General features: G+C 40.8%; 1 protein-coding gene and 1 long non-coding RNA gene across 2 annotated transcripts in view; one reads left to right on the forward strand and one right to left on the reverse strand.

Moving 5' to 3' along the window:
* The window catches only part of LOC310643071, a 937,169-nt gene that overhangs the window by 136,901 nt on the left and 779,023 nt on the right, over positions 1-21,245 (forward strand). The window lies entirely within an intron of this gene.
* The window catches only part of HADH (hydroxyacyl-CoA dehydrogenase), a 40,899-nt gene that overhangs the window by 14,215 nt on the left and 5,439 nt on the right, over positions 1-21,245 (reverse strand). Inside the window, exons 2-5 of the mRNA XM_083367105.1 lie at positions 14,108-14,236; positions 12,752-12,909; positions 6,994-7,120; positions 4,973-5,062 (exon numbers count right to left, since the gene is read on the reverse strand). Coding sequence (XP_083223231.1) covers positions 4,973-5,062; positions 6,994-7,120; positions 12,752-12,909; positions 14,108-14,236 — 504 coding nt within the window. The remainder of the gene's footprint in view (positions 1-4,972; positions 5,063-6,993; positions 7,121-12,751; positions 12,910-14,107; positions 14,237-21,245) is intronic.

The following is a 21,245-nucleotide window of genomic DNA, read 5'->3' on the forward strand; positions in this document are numbered from 1 at the left end:
CAAACTACCTAAGGTCACAGAAGATACCAGAAATATGTTAAACGAGGAAATTCGACTATCTGAGGTGATAAAAGCTATTAATGCACAAAAGAATAATAAAGCATCGGGACCCGACGGTCTTCCATCAGAGATTTATAAAGAATTACAAAATATCCTAGCTCAACCCCTAGTGGAGGTATTTAACGCAGTATTAGAAGGCGCAAGGACGCCTAAATCTTGGCTAGAGGCAAATATAACCCTTATTCCGAAAGATAACACAGACCATACATTAATCCAAAATTACAGACCCATATCACTTCTTAACTCGGACTACAAGATATTTACATCAATTATAGCGGAACGATTGAAACGATTTCTGAATGATTTCATACACGCAGATCAAAATGGTTTTCTCGCTAAGAGACACACTAAGCACAACATTAGAATAATATTAGATACATTGGAGTACTATGAATTACATAGCGAACAACAGATGGCATTACTTTTCTTAGACGCCCAAAAGGCATTTGACAATGTTAAATGGTCTTTTTTGTGCCAACAGCTTAGCTTTATGAATATGGGTGGAAAATTTATAAATATAATTAGGGCAATTTATGACAATCAGGAAGCAAAAATAATTATTAATGGGGAAGCATCTAGCAAGTTTCAAATTCAAAAGGGAACACGGCAAGGCTGCCCCTTATCACCGTTGCTGTTTATATTGACTCTTGAAGTATTAACGAGAACTATAAGAAACGACCCAAAGATAAAAGGATTAACCATTAAAAAGGAAACCTTTAAATTGCAAGCTTTCGCGGACGATCTAGTTTTTATTATGGAGGATCCATGTCAGACGGGACCAAAGCTATTGGAAGAATTATCTAAATATGGTGAGGTTGCCGGACTGCGAATAAATAGAAATAAGACCAAGATGATTGTTAAAAATATGACCAATAAACAAAAAGGTAATCTGGCCGAAATCACGGATATAGAAATAGTCAAGAAAATAAAATATTTAGGGATTAACATTACGGCTAGATGCACTTCACTCAAAAAGGATAATTATGATAGTGTAGTGAATCAAATAAAAGGTGACCTGGAAAGATGGGGAAACCTAAAACTCTCATTATTGGGAAGAATCGCTGTCATTAAGATGAATATTCTGCCTAAAATCCTGTTTCTGTTTCAGAATATCCCAATTCAACTCGACTCTAAATTTTTTCGAAATTTGGATAAATTATCACTAAATTTTATTTGGCAGGGGAAAAAACCAAGAATTAAATTGAAATATTTACAAGACACGAAGGAAAATGGGGGTTTTGGATTGCCAGACTGGAAATTATATTACCACGCCGCGGCCCTGAGCTGGATTAGAGAATGGGTAATCTTGAGAAATAGAAGACTATTAACTTTAGAGGGTCACGATTTGCAATATGGCTGGCATGCTTTCCTATGGACGGAGAAACAAGGTCTTTTCTCGCATTTTCAAAGACACCGGATCAGGCAAGCGCTACTCAATACTTGGAAAAAAATTAGATCTCACAATTACACCAAAATACCGGTCTGGCTATCCACCCTTGAAGCGATAGTTTACCCAAATCTGTTTGATTTGGGTAACATAATCTCATACAAGGATATTCTGAATGAGGAGGGGGAATTGAAACTTAGGAATGAACTAGAATTACAAGGTATAAAACTCGATTGGTGGGCCTACTTACAAATCCAATCGAGATTTAGGAAGGATAAAAATGAATGGGGGATATATACCTCTGAAACAGCATTGGACAAAATATTATTGGGACCGGACTCTAAACAAATAAGGAATTTTTATAAATTACTTTTGGGATATAAGCTGTTTGAAGAGCAAGTGAAAGACCCCATGTTGATCTGGGCTAACAATTTAGGACATAACATCGACCTAGATACTTGGCAAACAATTTGGGATAGGAATAAAAGGATAACACTGGCCTCATCGTATAAAGAAAATTTATTTAAAATGTTTTACCGATGGCATCTCCCCCCAGCCCGCTTAGCAAAAATGTACACAACAGTATCTCCCAAATGTTGGAAGTGTTCTGAAGAGATAGGCACATACTTCCACACGTGGTGGTCTTGCAGTAAAACACAAAAATTTTGGAGAATGATTTGGATTTGGCTGAAAGAAATATTGAAACAAGATCTGGAGTTTAGTCCAGAACTTTTCTTGTTGGGAATCACGAAAGAGAAATATCCTAAAGATGTGCTATACTTAACGATCCATATTATCACAGCAGCTAGAATATCATTTGCGCAAAAATGGAAAAAGAATGAGATCCCAGGACAAAAAGAGGTTATTAGGAAAATTTGGGATTGCGCTGAAATGGACAGATTAACTTTGGAATTAAAGAATAAAGATCAATCAGACTATTATAGAATTTGGAACAAATTGTATCTTTGGATGGATAAAAAGAAAGGTCTCTATTAGGTTTTACAGACTAGCTCACTGTTTTAAATATTGTGGTATTTCACCGATTTGTAATCTAAGTGTATTTAAGTGTATTTTTGATGTACATATATACATGTATATATATATATATTTAAACATTGTAGACAAAAAGGTTTGTCAGCTCGCTGGTACTGTGTCCAATGTTTTTAAATAATAAATTTAATAATAAAATTTAAAAAAAAAAAAAAAAACCGGTGAAGGCGGAGAAGCGAACGGAGAAACGGAATGCAGCTGAAACACAGGTTAGTAAAAAAAAACTGCTTGGGGGAGATGAGGGCATCTAGATGGGGGCGGGCGTGGCAACCTTACCTTGCACGGTGGCAGGAGGGTGTGGCTCATGCCCTTCCTGTGCCAGGCCAGCCCCTGCAGCCCCAGGGCAGCCATGGGCAGGGTGTTGAGGTGGGGGCTACGAAGTTGATTGACCTTTCCCCCCCAAAAAAAACTTCCTTTATTTCCCTGTATGTGGTGGCAGCGGATCACGAAGGAGAAACAACACAGGACTGGGAGTCAGGTAAGCAAAGAAAGGCAATTCCTGGGGGCAGCGAGGATTTCTTTCCTTACCTGCCCCACTTGTTCTGCGGCCGCTTTCAGCCGAGCCGCATTGCTGTTGCCAATGCCCTGCCCGCCATCCCTCCCCGAGCCTCTGGCGCTTCACCTGCTGCTTTGGTGGCTCTGTAGGCAGAGCTGTGAACTTCTCTTCTCTGACAGAGAAGAGAATGGGCAAGTAAAGGGGGAACCCTTCCCCCTGGTTCTGCGGTTGCTTTTGGCTGAGCCACGTTGCTCTCACCAATGGCACAGCCAATGAGGCTGCAGAACAAGCCGGGCAGCGGTAGGGAACCGGTATAATGGCATGTGGCTCAGAAGGGGAGAGGATCCACCAGGCCTCACAGCAGCGGCATTGCGTGCAACGCGCGAGGCGGTAAACAGCCGCATCGTGCCGAAAACAGCCATTTGCCGCCTCCTGCTCAATGCCACTGCCATCAGGCCATGGCAGAACAAGCTGGGCAGCAGTAAGGAACCAGTATACCGGATTTCCCCTCCCCCATCGGCTTCACCTCATCACAGGCAGGCCATCCGTGCAGGCCCTTAAGTAGGGCTTACTTTCAGGGGAGGGCTTATATTAGTCCCACCCCCCAAAATCAGCTGGGGCTTACTTTAAGGGGCGGGTTTACTTTCAGGGAAACAAGGTAGTTAAGGACAGTTCTGGGTTATAGTTGTTGCCCCACCCTCTGCTGATCAAAATTTGGGTGCTTGAAAGTCCATCTCATTTACAGATATAGTATGTACTTTAGCTCTCCCCATCCACCTCTCTCTCTCCCATGTCTGTCCTTTTGGCAGTCCTACACTCTGCTGCCTACCCCTGCCATCTCCCACCCCAAGGTCCCCTCCCCACCCCATCTCTGGCCTCTTGAAAAGGCTGGGCACACCTCCAAATCAGTAGGAGAAAGAAAACTAAGAAAGTCAGCTGTGGAGAGCAAGGGGTAGAAATGATAGGCAGTGGGATTGGAGTGCAGGGGGGAGATGGATGTGGTCCGAACTGAAACGGCAGCAAATGGGCAGAAGTGTGTGGTAGGTCAGGAGAAGCAGGAGGTCCTTTGTCAGGTCCTCAAATCCTTATTGTCTCCTTTCCATCTATATATTCTTGTGCTTTGCTTTGGGGCCTGCCATTAGCTGGGGGGAGGGGAGATATTTGCTTTCACTTGGGATAACTTTCGCTTTCTGCTTTCCTTCTTCCACCTCTATCTGCTTGAGAAAGGAATGTGTCTCCCTTCTCAGGGAGACGGTTACAGAGAATCGAAAGCTGGAGAAGACCTTGAGATGCACACCAACTCTACCAGTTAACCACTCATTGTGCCACCCGTGGATTGGCTGTATTTCGAACGGACACTATGACTTTGGTGGGAGGGGGAATATTGCTGGTTTAATTACACTGTTCAAGCGGGATTTTCTCCAGATCTTACCTTGACTTCCTTACTGTCAGTAACCCTTAATAAAAGTTTCCTTTTGAGAAAATGTCCGTTTCAAGAGTTCTGCTTTCTTGGGTGGTTAGCTGAGGTGGGTCCTTATATCCTCACTTAACAATAGTGTGGTCTTTGTCTAACAACCACAATTGGGACTACCAAAACTACCATTGCTAACTGATATAGTCATATGATGTTCTGCCTAATAACCACTTTGCTTAAAGATGGACATTCCTGTCCCCGTTTATGTAGGACTGCCTATATAAATAAATGTTGTTACTTACTCTTTTTGTTACATATATCGTTGACTATCAAACTGCCATTACTGTATATGGGGAAAAAAGAGGAAACAAGGCCAAGTTCATGTTGGACTGAAACCAGTGTTTTCTTAAAATATTCTATAACTATGTTATATCCCTCAGTCTTGTGCTGTTGGTGGTTTAGCAAGAAATGTGCTTCCAAAATGAGACAGAGGTAAAAAAAAATCCTCAGGGTGGCCAGGTGTGACCCTACTGCATCATTATTCTTAATTTTGAGATAAACGTGCCTTGCAAGATATTGGATTTTTCCCGACTGCTCTGCTGAAATCCATGAGGGACTCAAAAGTCTTCTGGCTCGTCATCGGCGTCTTGATAACCTAGCGGCAAAAACATTATCAAAGTGTAGGGACTTTCAGCAATCTAAAAAACAATTTCATATAATACCATGTTGCAGGAGAGAGATTAACCAAATCAGACTTTATTTCTTTAAATCTCAAATAGTTTAATGACAAGGAACTTCTTTTTCACCACTTCTCCAAACTATTTCAATTATGCTGTCCATTCTCTGAACCAATTTCCATCAGAAATGAAGTATGCTAAAATGGATTTTGCTTCAGTTGAAAAATACGCTGATTTTTAAAATTATCTTGGCATTCAATAACCCATACTGATGCCTACTGTGCTGCTATTATCTACTACAGACATGTCAAACACAAGGCCCGGGGGCCAGATCCGGCCCACGAAGTGGTTTCATGCAGCCTGCGAAGCCATCCTGGAAACAGTGAGGGAACGGCCCCCACTGCCTTGGCCCTGGGCCAGAGACCCTCCTTCTGCCAGAGACCCTCAGATCTGTCCCACTCCTGCCCAGGGCCCCATAGGCACCCTTGATGCGAACGATGTAGAGCTGGCCATGCCCACCCAGTAGGCCATACGCACTCTGGCCACGCCCACCCAGTAGGCCATGCCCACCCAGGCCACGCCCACCTGGCCCCGAGGGCAACTGCAATGCTGATGCGGCCCTCAATGAAATTGAGTTTGACACCCCTGAAATATCTTTGTTAAGTTTCAGCCAACAAACCCATGATGGCACAGTGGTTAGAATGTAGTATTGCAAGCTAAATCTGTTCACTGCCAGGAGTTCAATTCTGACTGGCTCAAGGTTGACTCCTCCTTCCACGGTTGGTAAAATGAGGACCCAGATTGTCGGGGGCCATATGCTGACTGTGGACTCTGTAAATTGCTTAGAAAGAGCTGTAAAATACTGTGAAGCGGTATATAAGTTGAAGTGCTATTGCTATTATTTTTGTGTGAGTCCATTTTTTAAAAAAAAAATATAGTATAAAGTATAGTAAAAAAACCAATAAAGATACATTACAAATCATAAGAACGTTTTAGGCAAAACTTATTCTGTTTATGCTGTATGTCACATGAAAATGATTTCAATGATAAGCAGTATGTATTTAAAAAAACAAATAAGTAAACTACCATAGAGAGAGCTATGAATAGAAGTAGGCAATATTATTCCCCACTTCACATTTCTTCTAAAGCATCTGTTAATACAGAAATGGATTGCTTCTCTTTGAAATATGTGCAAGGGGAATCAGACTACCAAGGGCTACTCCGGGTAGTCCTTCACTTACAACCATTCGTGTAGTTACCCTTCAAAGTTACAACAGCACTGAAAAAACTGACTTATTGCCTTTTTCACATGTACTTATGACAGTTGCACTGTCCCACAGTCATGAAATCGCTATTTGTAACCTTTCCAGCTGGCTTCCGACAAGAAAAGTCAATAGGGGAAGTCAGATTTGTTTAATGACCACATGATTTACTTATCAACTGCAGTGATGTGCTAATCAACTGTGGTAAAAAGAAATAAAGGTCGTAAAATGGAGCAAAACTCACTTAACTGCCTTGCTTGCAGTTGGAAATTCTGGGCCGAATTGTTTTTGTAAGTCGAGGACTACCTGCAGCCTTGAATATATATTACTCCAAAGTTTCAATGCAATCAATGCCTCAATCAAGTGGGGAGATACGTTTTTTGCTCGTGATCTGTTGCTGGGTTTCTCTTTGGTATCTGCTTGGACACTGTTGGGGCAGAATCTCAAACCAAATGGCTATTTTATCTGCTCCAATGAGGAGAAATTTAATAAGTTTTAGTCTCAATAATCTAATTAATATATTTATTTAACTTGTTAATTTGCATCCCATCCTTATTATTTTTATAAATAATTCATTAATGCCTAAATAGCAGCATGCACTGAACATGGCGCAAGATTCATTTTAGAATATGATTGAGACTCCTTACCTCTACAAGCTTCATCAGAGGTACCGGGTTAAAAAAATGTAAACCACCAAACTGATCCTGCCGGGTGGTAGCATTAGCTAAGTCCGTGATTGGCAAAGAGGAAGTGTTGCTAGCGAATATCGTGTGCCTGGGGAGAAAATAATATTCACCTTATGTTAGTTGCAGCTCTTCTTTCTACAAACATCTAATAACAATTTTAATTCAAAATGATTACAATAATATAGACCAGTCATAGATGACTGGAGTGAAACATGGTCTCAGTTTATTGATCGGCGTCAACTTCCCTCCGTCCAGTGCGCTCCCACAGAGAGGGCCTCCTCAGGGTGCCGCCGATCAAAGAATGCCGATTGGTGACCCCCAGGGGGAGGGCGTTCTCGGTGGGCGCGCCAGACCTTTGGAACAGCTTACCGGTTGAGCTCCGGACGGCCCCCGACCTTCGCTCCTTCCGGCGCGATCTTAAAACATTCTTTTTCGAACAAGCTGGCCTGGTCTGACGGGATGGGGTTGGGTTTTTAAAATTAGTTTTAACTTAATATGTATTGATTTTATGGGCATGATGTTTAATGGTTTTTTAATGGTTTTTTAATTTTTGTATCTGATTTTTATTGTGTATTGCCCTGTTCACCGCCCTGAGTCCTTTGGGAGAAGGGCGGTATAGAAATCAAATTATTAAATTAAATTATTAAATTAAAAGTATCTCTGTAAACATTCCCTTTGTACAGTTATATTTTCTTTAGCTTCTGTTCCTTCTTATATAATTTTATGTATTTTTTTCCCTTTTCAATAGTTAGTTAATTGAGAGATAGGGAGGGAGAGACAGAGACAGCAAGAGACAGAGTCGAGGGAGGGAGAGAGAGAATGCTCAGTAGCAAAATAATTATTGAGAAACCCATATCCTTGTAACCGCAAGAATGTTTAGCTACAGGCAATTTTCACTGATTGCACCTTTTTCTGCTCTTTCTATATTCGTTAAATGTCCTCTAACTTTCATTTCATTTCCTTCTCATCTTTCCTTTTACTGTTTTGGTCCCCTCCTTCTAAGAATGGGCACACATGAACATATGCCGGTATCTCTCAGCGTACTTGAAAGGCTATTTGCAACAGAGATATATTGTGGAGTAAATATGGGACTAAAAAGTTTTATCCAGCATTTGAATAATTATTGATGTGATATTTATACTGCTTGTAGTTATTTTATAAGAGTTAAAGTGCAATAGATTTAATAGTTTATGGTTGTTTGCATAAGGTAGATTATGATTGTTTGTATTTTTATACCCTGTATCTAGCTCTGGGAAGTCGGGGGGGGGGGGGAAGGGGGAAGGGAGGGAGGGGCGGGGGAGGGCTGGGGAGTGGGAAGGGGGTTGGGAGGGGTTGTGTTTTGTTAAAAATAAAATGTATTGTAAAACTTTTCAATAAAAAAAAGAACATATGCCGGTATTGTCAGAATACTCTTCCATGCCTCTGATGAAATATTGTGTTTGTGCTCCACTTTCAGTGGATACCGGTTGCTTGTTAAGGTGCTAGAAAATTCTTTGCTGCTTTTCTATAGGTCATTCAGGCTCATCTCAGACCAAAGTATGAGAGCAACGTATGCGAAGAAGGCAGAAAAGTAGCCTCTAAACTTAAAAAAACCTGCATGAACACAGATTCCAAATTTAAATACTCTTCTGCATTTTAGAAAAGGGAGACAACGGCTACAGTAGGGAAGCTCAAGCAAAAAAAAAAAATTTGCAGCACACATTTTACATGAGTCACAAACATATTTGGCATTTTTTTCTTGGAAGTACACCAGTGTACACAATGGACAAAATGATGAATATATTCCCCAAAGCCTAGTAATAATAATCTTGTAAAAGCTACAAAAGTACAAACTTATTCCATAGACTGTGAAGAGGTGGTTTAATGATATCTTAACAAAATCTCAGTGACGTACTGAGTTTTAATCTCCTCTTAGGCACAGAAGCCACTAGGGCAGGGGTAGGCAACCTTGGCTCTTTTATGACTGGCTCAGGAATTCTGGGAGTTGAAATCCACGAGTCATAAAAGAGCCAAGGTTGCCTACCCCTGCACTAGGGTGAATTTGAGTCGGTCACTCCCTCTAGCTCAACCCACCTCACAAGTTTGTTTATGGAAGAAAAGGTGGGAGGGAGCATTTTGAGTAATAATGTAGCCAACAATATAGCCATTCATGTTGTTTAAAGGTGGGCTTAAAATCAGATACCAGGAACTAGGAAGTAAACTGCAGTATGGGCTTTGCAATATGCTATTTACATTTAAAAATGCAAAAATTGTTGACATGGTCCACTTGTTTAGGATTCCTCATTGATAAATTTTCTTTCAAGATACACCATTCCATCTCTATCCTAATTTTTGTCTTTTTCTGTGCCCCTCCAGATTTTCTGCTTCAATTCTAAGTCAGTTATTTTAGATTCTTCTCCTTCTTTGATCACTTGCCTTATTTTTTTTATCACATCTTACATTTTTCCTACACTTTGCAGAATGTGGCTTTGTCAAAATTCAGGCTACTCTGCCATCAGCACTTGTTTCAGCCTGCTATTAAAAGGAATGATATGGATACAATGATCTATGAAAAATACAACCATCAAACAAGCTCATATTCTATTCATTCCACCATCAACCCCTAAATTCTATTTAGCTGATTATTTTATCAATGATATTTTGATAAAATTGCTCAATTTTGAACAGTAATTCCTCTGAAACAGCGATGATTACATTTCTTTGGAAGAAGGAGAGTTGGGACTTTGCCTACATAATTTACTCGAATGGTTCTTTGGTGTAGGAATATCTTTTTAATCTTTGATCACAAGTGGAGAATTACACCACTTCTTTTCTTTCTGAAGTTAATAATTTCACTCAGACCTCTCTTACAGATAAGAACCATCAGTATGAAAGTAAGATGAGTTCTGGTGAACAAAACATTATTTGGAATGCTTTATTTAGCATGACATAGCAAAGAAGGGTGAAGAGTGGTATTCTTTTTTTATCGCATTAAGCCAGAAAGTTAAAATAAACGTAATATAGAAGATTATACTAGAAAATTAAAAGTCAGAATAATTAAGCTACACTAAGCCTCCATACAACTTTGGAACTACACTTAACCATATTTTAATTTAGAAATAAGTGACTTAATTTCAAACAGATTCATAGTGGGTCACCCCTGAATCTCTCAGATGCTCTGCATTGTAACTTCTGATGCAACAGCAAGGGGAAATTATTAAATGCATGGGATGAAATCATTTAGCTATACTTAATGAATAAAGGTACTTGCTTAATGGCAGTAACTGGGACAAGAAGCTCCATTGCTAAGCAATTTGGTGACAAAGCGCAGTGTCACATGATTGCACCAACTTATAACGGCAGCTGACCCTACCAATTGCTGCTTTAAGCGAATCTTATATGATGCAAGTTCATGTGGCTGCAATTTGCAACCTCCCACCAATTTCCCCACTGACTTTCCTGGTCAGAGGTTGACAGGGAAGGTCACAAATGGTGATCATGTTACTCTGTGATGTCATAATTGCGAGCCGGTTGCCAGGTGCCCAAATCACAATGACAAGACTGTAGGGACACTGCAATAGCTATAATTACCGGGATCTTTCATTAAGTCCCCCTCATTCAGTACCACTGTAACGGAATACTTGCAGAACAAGTGGACTTTAAATAAGAATTATGTATATATGTTTAGCTTAACTGAATTTAGATGAATTCAAAATTAAGTGTTCATCCTAGTTGGATCCACTTTTTGGCCCCAACCCCAGGACATTAATTAAACCTTTTTGCAAGCTTGGAAAAGGATGTGCACTTTTCCTTTGGCCCTAATTTGCAAAAACTGTTCTTTTGTAATGTTTAACATTATTTTTATTTATTTCATCAAATTCTGATACCACCCATGTCACTGTCAGACTTACAGAAGAAGGATGCTACTTACATTTAAAAGATTTAAATGTATTAAAATCAATTAAATAGGTGTTGCTCTTATGGCCCACTGGAGAACACTGCTTTGCCAAACTATTCAAAACCAACCCTAACACTCTCTCTCTCTCTCTCTCTCTCTCTCTATATATATATATATATATATATATATATATATATATATATATATATATATATATATATGGAACACTTAAACAACACAATGTACTGTATTTAATAGTAGGATGTCTTATTTTGTGTTCCATATATATATATATCTCAGAAGGGTATGGCTGACTGATGAAAACTAATAAGTTTGAAATGCATATCAGTCTCCCTTAATTCTTTGTTAGCAATTTAAAATTTACACAAATATGAGCTGTCACCGGTGTGACTACTGCCTGTCGATGGCCTTCAGGTTAGGCTGACACAGGAAATAAAGATTTGTCCCATGTTTGGGGCCTAGCAAGGTAATCTAAAACAGCGAGAGAGAGCCTGTGGCTTAGAGGTGAAAACAACTGCCTAATGTGCAATCAGCCCAGGTTCGAATCTCAGAAGGGTATGGCTGACTGATGAAAACTAATAAGTTTGAAATGCATATCAGTCACCCTTAATTCTTTGTTAGCAATTTAAAATTTACACAAATATGAGCTGTCACCGGTGTGACTACTGCCTGTCGATGGCCTTCAGGTTAGGCTGACACAGGAAATAAAGATTTGTCCCATGTTTGGGGCCTAGCAAGGTAATCTAAAACAGCGAGAGAGAGCCTGTGGCTTAGAGGTGAAAACAACTGCCTAATGTGCAATCAGCCCAGGTTCGAATCTCAGAAGGGTATGGCTGACTGATGAAAACTAATAAGTTTGAAATGCATATCAGTCACCCTTAATTCTTTGTTAGCAATTTAAAATTTACACAAATATGAGCTGTCACCGGTGTGACTACTGCCTGTCGATGGCCTTCAGGTTAGGCTGACACAGGAAATAAAGATTTGTCCCATGTTTGGGGCCTAGCAAGGTAATCTAAAACAGTTAACAAGCATTTGACACAGACACACAGACACACAGACACACACACACACACACACACATATATATATATATATATATTTTCTAAGGTATATATATTCTGAGGTATATATATATATATATATATATATATATATATATATATATAGTGTTATTAATTGAAATATAAAATATAAAGACAAATGAAAATAATGGGAAAGAAAGGGAGAAGAGAAGGAAGAGGGGAAAATGTAGGGGAAAAGGGGAAAAAAAGAAAGAAAAGCATTCACTTCTGACTGTCTTTAACAGAGTAGAATAAGGTAATAACACACCTAGTTTTTTTACTTTTACATAATAATATGTACTAGCAATTTCTATAACAGTAAATCTATCTAGTCAGCAAAATCAAAATTTCATTTTTTCACTTCAAGAACAGATCCAGAAGCACTTTCCAAGCAGAAATAAAATTAGTTGTATTCTTTTTTTAATGAAAGCCTGTCAGACACCTAGCAAAGCTGCTTTTCCTTTGAAATACCATAAATAAAACATTCATTCTCCCAATTTCTCTTAAAACAGTTAACATTTTCAACTGATTATGCATCTAGTCAAATATTTATTTGGGTTGTGAACAGGAGAGTAAATCTGAACAATCAAGCCTATATTTAAACTTCTGTTCTTAGACTAATCATCAAAATAATCAGAAGAAGGTATAGTACTACAAATATCAAAATAATCAGAAGAAGGTATAGTACTGCAAATTAATATTTTCATCTAATTGCTAATGACTTTTGTATCTGATTTGTAATAGTTTAAGAACATACTCTGACGCAAACTTATCCAGTGTCTTGAAGAGCTCAATTTTGGGGGCTAACTGTTCCAAAATGGCCTCCACTACAAGGTCAGTGCTGTGGACCACAGAGACAGGATCCGTGTTCACGGTTATATTCTTTAAGGCCTTCTCAACAAATTCTACACCAGCCTGCAATGTTAGAGAAGCAATAAAATATTTTTACCGAGTGTTACACTTGTCTGCATAAACAGAAGCTTGCTTCAGCTGTAACATGGTTCATTTGTACTTTATTTATTTGCCAAATTTACATAGCCACTCATCTCACAAATGTTAACAATAAAGCCAATAATTAAGAAATCTTTTTAAAAAAATCAAAACATGTAATAGAATGTGATATTACAAAATATTAGGAATTTGTTTGTGCACATTTAATTTTAATTTTTAATTTTAATTCCATTGAAATTGAACATTGAACTGATACAGGTAACTAACACATTACTGCTTGTCCCTCAAGTAGCAAAATGCATTAGAGAGAAGGAAACCACTGGCAGCTTTATGTCTTTCCAGCTGCCCTGCCCAATTAAATGATGAAAATCCACTTCTGGGGCTTCACACAATTTTCAATTGCAACACTTCTGATTCCCTCCCCGTTTGGCAGCAGATGTTCCAACTGTCAGCACTGATATCCATCACGCTGGCAGAACTTCAAAGATACTATCACTAGCACACCTGAACCTGAGCTTTTCACTCTATACAACCGGGAACATCTCTTTCAAAAAAATATTACTGCATAAACAGGTGACACTTGCCTTAACCTATGGCTTCTGACAACTGAAGAAAACATGCTTTGAAGGCAACATGCTTGAAGCAAAGGCTGGCTTGCTGCTGATGAAATGCTCAAAGCACCAAGAGCAGCCTCATCCACTTTAAAAGCAAGTATTCTGTGTGCTGGAGCAGAAAATCACTGAAAGGTCCAAAAAGAAGCAATGTGGTGGTTGTTCTTCAGTAGGTAAAAACCCTTTGGATTGACTTCAGAGGGGAGATTCAACCAGATCAACTTCAATCTGAAGCACTCAGTGAACCTCTGACAAGTGTGTCTTCAGAGGCTACAAATGCATATTCAATGTAACCTGCAGAAGGCACTACTTTTTGAAAACTTTTTAGAATGGTTATTTATGTTGGATTTTGATTTTTTAAAAAACAAATCAATACCCATTTGATTTTAGTTTAGCTTTCCTAACGTCCCCCAAATTTTGTTTCTGCAAAGCAGCCTTCCTTAATCTAATGGCTTCCCGATACAGTCCTTTACTGTATGTTGGGGAAAGTTGGCTCCTTATACTAAACATGAAAAAGAACACTACCCTTCTCAATATTTATAAAATGTCACCTCGGGTTTGTCTGCAAACTTTTTCTTTGATAGTTTCTTCAGACTATCTTCAATTTGTTTCTTGGACTTATTTAATATTTCGTCTGACTGGTCCACTAATACCACTGTATGGCCAGTTGCTGCAGCAACCTGTAAAAAAGATATGAAAGGGGGAGGAAAAAGAGAAGTTAATCAATTTCCTACTCCAAGTAGTCCTTAATGGTAGTACATCTACATGGAGGGAAGTAAGCAGTGGGGTACCCCCGTTCCGTCTTAACCCTAGTACTCTTCAATATCTTCATAAATGACTTAGATGAGGGAATAGAAGGTAAACTCATCAAATTTGCAGATGACACTAAGCTGGCAGGAGTAGCCAACACCCCAGAAGACAAGCTCAGAATCCAAAAAGATCTTGACAGACTTGAACAATGGGCCCTATCCAACAAAATATTTAATGTGGAGAAAAGCAAGGTTTTACACCTGGGCAGGAAAAACCAAAGGTACAAGTACAGAATAGGTGAAACCTGGCTCAAAACAGTAACTGTGAGAGGAACCTTGGAGTCCTAGTGGACAATCACTTAAACATGAGTCAGCAGTGTGCAACAGCAGCCAAAAAAACTAATACAATCCTTGGTTGTATAAATAGAGGCATAGAATCAAAATCTCATGAAGTATCACATAAAGCCTTAGTAAGGCCACATTGAAATACTGCATCCAGTTTGCTCATTAGAAAAAAGATGTTGAAACTTTGTAAAAAGTGCAAAGAAGAGCAACTAAGATGATTAAAGGCCTGGAGACTGAAACATATGAAGAACGGTGGCAGGATTTGGAAATGGCCATTCTAGAGAAAAGAAGGACTAGGGGGGATATGATAGTAGTATTGCAGTATTTGAGAGGCTGCCACAAGGAGGAGGGCGTCAATTTATTTTCCAAAGAACCTGAAGGCAAGACAAGAAACAACGGATGGAAACTAATCAAGGAGAGAGACAACCTGGAATTAAGGAGAAACTTCCCATCAGTGAGGACAATTAACCAGTGGAACAGACATTGTGGGTGCTTCATCACTCAAGGTTTTTAAGGAGAGACTGGACAGCTACTTGTCTGAAATGATATAGGGCAGGGGTGTCAAACTCAATTTCATTGAGGGCCGCATCAGCATTGTGGTTGCCCTCAAGGGGTCGGGTGGGTATGGCCTGGGTGGGCGTGGCCTACTGGGTGGGCATGGCTAGAGTGCGTATGGCCTACTGGGTGGGCGTGGCCAGCTCTACATCGTTCGCATCAAGGGTGCCTATGGGGGCCTGGGCAGGAGTGGGACAGATCTGAGGGTCTTTGGTGGAAGGAGGGTCTCTGGGCCAGGGCCAAGGCAGTGGGGGCCGTTCCCTCACTGTTTCCAGGATGGCTTTGCGGGCCACATGAAACCACTTCGTGGGCCTTATCCGGCCCCCGGGCCTTGTGTTTGACATGTCTGATATAGGGTGTCCTACTTGAGCAGGGGGCTGGACTAGAAGACCTCCAAGGTCCCTTCTAGCTCTGTTCTGATTGATTGAAGTCATCCGTTGGATATTGGGAGTAAGTGGAAATTTAAGCATGATCCTGCACAAACTTAATTTCATTATACTGTATGTCTCAAATATCAGCCCAGCAAAATTCCTGAACAAAGGACCTGGTCCATAAAAAGAGACTCAATACTTTTTGATTGGCCTTCTGTTTCGGAAACACCCTTGAACATAGTCCTTAGCTTCTTCCTAACAGTTTGTAGGGAGTAAAGTGTGAAACCATCCTGGAGAACTAAGTCAAACCTAATTCAAATAAATCAAATTCAAATAAACCAAACTTCTGTCTACTCTTCCAAAATACGAAGACTTAAGTAAAAGCAGAAACTACCATGTTAACCATGGGAAAAATAAAGCAAAACTGAAGATAAATTCCAGATCAAAGCAATATGTTTATAAGGCCTATTGAAGTTACACAAAATAGTGGCAATAAGGCCTTCCAAAATACCAGCAAAGAGAATAGAATAATAGCATTGGAAGAGACCTTGGAAGTCTTCTAGTCTAATCCCCTGTTCAAGCAGGAAACCCTATACCATTTCAGAAAAATGGTTGTCTGATCAAATCTGGTATGTCGTAGGGTAGGCCCTGCAACTGAAAATGGCTGCTTTTTTGGCCCCACTCTATGATATTCTATATAGAATCAGGACCTGTAACATCAATCTCTACTTTTCCTAATTAGCTTATTACCTCATTATGGTTTGTTTTTAAGAAATCAGATGAGCACCATCATCTAACAAAGCTAGTGGAGGTGACAGTATTCCAGCTGAGCTATTCAAAATCTTAAAAGATGATGCAGTAAAAGTGCTACACTCAATTTGCCAGCAAATTTGGAAAACTCAACAGTGGCCACAGGATTGGAAAAGATCATTTCACATTCCAATTGCAAAGAAAGGCAGTGCCAAGGAATGTTCAAACTATCTGTTGTGATTCAGGGTCAGCCTGTGGGTTCGGCAGTTGGGTCGGACGACTCAGAGGAGGAGGGGGGTGTTGAAGACCTTGCTGAGGGGGTTGAAGATCTTGCTGATGATTGCCCTCAGGCAGGCCCCTCCCACTTGGTCACCATGGAGACCCAGCTGTGTGAGCCTGACAATGTGGATGAAGATGACCCACAGCTGGCCCTGTTCAAGGACGCCCGACGCAAGAGGCAGTCAAGTAGGAGTAAACAGAGGAAGGCAGTGGGGCTTCTCGGAAGGAGGAAGAGAGAAGCCACGCCCTGAACTCTTTATAAAGGGAATGTGTGGGGAGGGCTGGTTTGCTGAAAGCAACCGCTCAGATAGTGTTTCAAAGCTCCTGTATCTTGGTTCGTGTCTTGTTTGTTTTAGTAATAAATTTGGCAGACGTTAATCCAGCCTCTTGCCGTTTGTAAAGGGGTTGCCTTTTCTGCAGGGCCGGTAGTAGGCTGGTACAGAACACTATCGCACCATTGCACTCGTTTCACATGCTAGTAAAGTTATGCTTAAAATCCTACAAGCTAGACTCCAGCAGTATGTGGACCGAGAACCACCAGAAGTACAGGCAGGATTTCGAAGAGGCAGAGGAACTAGAGATCAAATTGCCAACATATGATGGATCATTGAGAAAGCTAGAGAGTTCCAGAAAAACATCTACTTCTGCTTCATTGACTATGCTAAAGCCTTTGATTGTGTGGATCATAACAAACTGTGGCAAGTTCTTAAAGAGATGGGCATACCAGACCATCTTATCTGTCTGTTGAGAAACCTATATGTGGGCCAAGAAGCAACAGTGAGAACTGGACACGGAACCACTGATTGGTTCAAAATTGGGAAAGGAGTCCGGCAAGGCTGTATACTGTCACCCTGCCTATTTAACTTATATGCAGAGCACATAGCATCTGTGCTATGTGCACAGGGCTAGATGAATCAAAAGTTGGAATTAAGATTGCCGGAAGAAATATCAACAACCTAAGATATGCAGATGATACCACTCTAATGGCAGAAAGTGAAGAAGAACTAAAGAACCTCTTGTTGCGTGTGAAGAAGGAGAGTGCAAAACTTGGGTTGAAACTTAACATTAAGAAAACCAAGATCATGGCATCCAGCCCTCTCAATTCCTGGCAAATAGATGGGTAAGAAATGGAGGTAGTGAGAGATTTTATTTTCTTGGGCTCCAAGATCACTGCAGATGGGGACTGTAGCCAAGAAATTAAAAGACGCTTGCTCCTCGGGAGGAAAGCCATGGCAAATCTAGACAGCACACTAAAAAGCAGAGACATCACCCTGTCAACAAAAGTGCGTATAGTCAAGGCTACGGTCTTCCCAGTTGCAATGTATGGCAGTGAAAGCTGGACCATAAAAAAGGCTGAGCGCCAAAGAATTGAGGCCTTTGAACTATGGTGCTGGAGAAGATTCCTGCGAGTCCCTTGGACTGCAAGGCGATCAAACCGGTCAGTCCTAGAGGAGAGCAACCCTGACTGCTCTTTAGAAGGCCAGATCCTAAAGCTAAAACTCAAATACTTTGGCCACCTAATGAGAAGGAAGGACTCACTGGAGAAGAGCCTAATGCTGGGAAAGATTGAGGGCAAGAGAAGAAGGGGATGACAGAGAATGAGGTGGCTGGATAGAGTCACTGAAGCAGTAGGCGTGAGCTTAAATGGACTCCAGAAGATGGTAGAGGACAGGAAGGCCTGGAGGAACGTTGTCCATAGGGTCGCGATGGGTTGGACACGACTTCGCAACTAACAACAACAACAACAACATCTATTGCTAAGCACATTGGTTTGTGCTTAAATTGTAAGCCGCCCTGAATCTTCGGAGAAGGGCGGGATATAAATGGGATTAAAATAAAATAAATAAATAAATAAATCTTCATAGTTCCATAGTATTGTTAAACTTAATTGAGGAAAAGAATTAAAGTCAGCTATTCAGAAGACGGCAATTCCAGTACTGTATCTTACTTTCTGTGTCTCTGGTACAAACAAAACACAACTGAGAAATGAGGAGAACTTCAAGCCTTCCTTGGAATATTCTTGGTTCAGAAAGAGGGTACAATTGCAAAGAGAAAATAAAATGCTTTACTCAGCTTGTTCCTGGAATGACCAGACTACTAGAAGGCAGTCAGCAAAAAAAAAGAAAAAGAAATGAAACTTTGCTTTTTCTCTAAAAGCCCTAAATAAAAGCAGTTAACTTCCCTCTTTTTTTAAAAAAAAAGGAAAGTTACATTTTAACATGCATTTGCCAAAGCCAGTAGGGAAGATTTAATCTTTAAACCCTTAAGTCCTCCTTCTAAAGGAAAGTGTCCTTTAGATTCTCTTAGATTCTTCCCTTAAAATGTCGTGCTTGGAAATTTGCATGATAATATTTTAAAACTTTTTTTAAGTTATATAATTATCCAGGGTTTGTATCATCTATCTGGGTAGTGCATGTTAAATGACAGTAGCCAAGTTCCCATCATGATGAAATCTGAATATGAAGGCAAGTATACTGAAAGTCTCTTAATGGGTGCAATGCACTTAGCAGATAGGCTTCTCAATTAGAGTGCCTGATGTGTCATTATAGGAGAAACAAATCATTTATGTATAAAAAAAATAATGGGAAAACAAAATTAGAATTGAAGCTAATGTTTTCTCCTTCCGTTGCCAGTTCTTTCTCTTCCATCAGCATTTCGTAGGGATGTCATACTGGATCCATACAATACGGGTCTGAGATTACAGTCTCTACAAATGCCAGTTATAAAATGATTTTTAATAAACCTATCTGAGTATTTCTTAACTTGGTTACCCTCCAGAGATATGTGAATTTCAATTTCCTAAATTCTCAACAACATTCATGCTGGCTGGAAATGATGGGTGTTATGTTCACATACCTGAGGTGTGCCCAGGATGAGGATGGACGACCTATGCCACGCAGCTATTGTGAAACCATTTTGTATATTTCAGTCCTGAGTATTTTACATCCCTAAATATAATTGTGTGAATTTATATTAATGGCTAGGTTAATGAAGCTCTTTATTTATTGAAAAGTAGCTGGGTTATAGTGTTGTTGTTGTGCTTCTCCTATTCACCTTTCTTCCTCATCTTCTCTCTTGGGCTACACCAAACCATGTGCTGAATACTTTGTTCCATTGGTAGAATGACCCTCCAGTCTTACACAGACCTACTCTATATCCTTAAATCAAGTAACAAGCTGACTCTGCTCAAGGAAGAAACAGATCTCTATGTTGGGTTCTCCAGGCCTTGGGAAATCAGTGCCAAGGTTCTAATCTGCTTTTTTACAGACATTTTAGCTCATGTCTCAGCAAGACTTCCTCAGCACATTGGTTAGAAATGGGGGTTGCTTTCCGGTATGTGTAATATTTTAACTTGGGGGGTGGTGGATTGATGATTAAAGTCTACTGGAATTAGGAAGATGCTGGGAATGATGGTGTCTCTGTTTTGATTGACCCTCAATGTTTGCTTGCCGTGTATGGCTTGTATCAAATGCTTCACTAGATGGTAGATCACATCTTTGCTGAGGTAAGAATGTACACTTTTTTCTGGTTATGCAAAGCTTTTGTTTCTAGAATGAAACCATGTCTAATCATAACTTTACAAAACTGGTATAAAAGTAACTTCTATTTGCTTACCCTTCACCTAATCCAGGCATGTCCAAAGTCCGGCCCGCGGGTCATTTGCGGCCCGCGGGGCAGTTTAATACGGCTCTCTAACAGCCCTCCCTGCTCTGTGTAAATGCGGCCCTCCCACGGCCCTCCCTTCTGATTGAGGGCGGCAAGCAGAAGACTGTCTGCCACAGGAGGGAGGGCGGTGAGAGGGTGTTTCTGAGCAGCATATGGAGTCTCGGGTGCTGCCAGATCCCCTCCTTCTTTTCCCCCTTCTCTCTCTCTCTCTCTCTCTGTGTGTCTGTGTGTGTTGGACCCGCGGGGAACAGCTGGTAGGGAGGCGGCAGTCCGGCATTTTCCCCCCTCTTGTTTGTGTATGTGTGTGTCGGACCTGTGGGGAACGGCTGGTAGGGAGGCTGCAGTCTGGCATTTTCCCCCCTCTCATTTGTATGTGTGTGTGTTGGACCTGCGGGGAACAGCTGGTAGGGAGGCAGCAGTCCAGCATTTTTCCCCCTCTCGTTTGTTTGTGTGTGTGTGTGTGTGTGTGTGTGTGTGTGTGTGTGTGTGTCTTGGACCTGCGGGGAACGGCTGGTAGAGGTGGTGGCAGTCTGGTGTTTGCATCTCTCTGTGGGCCCGACACACACACACAGGAGGGGGGGAACGCCGGACGGTCACCTCTACCAGCTGTTCCCCACAGGTCTGAAACACACACACAAGAAGGAGGTAAACAATGCCGGACCACCACCTCCCTAACAAACCTCTCCTGCGTGCGGAGAAATGCCCATTCCCTCTGCTGAGCCATCCCAGTTGCTTGCATTGCGGAAGGCAATCATTTGGAACGAAGACACGAGATTCGGCGTTTCTCCGCCCACGCTGATCTCACCCTCCTTACAGTCTCCCTCTCTTTGTTTCAGCTTGCTTTCTGCATTTGGGATGAAGACTCGAGAGAGGGAGACTGTAAGGAGCACGAGATCAGCGCGGGCTGAGAAACGCCTAATCTCGAGTCTTTGTCCCAAATGCAGAAAGTGCTGATCTCGCGCTCCTTACAGTCT

Source organism: Vipera ursinii, assembly GCF_947247035.1.
Source record: "Vipera ursinii genome assembly, chromosome: 7".
Classification (NCBI taxonomy): domain Eukaryota; kingdom Metazoa; phylum Chordata; class Lepidosauria; order Squamata; family Viperidae; genus Vipera; species Vipera ursinii.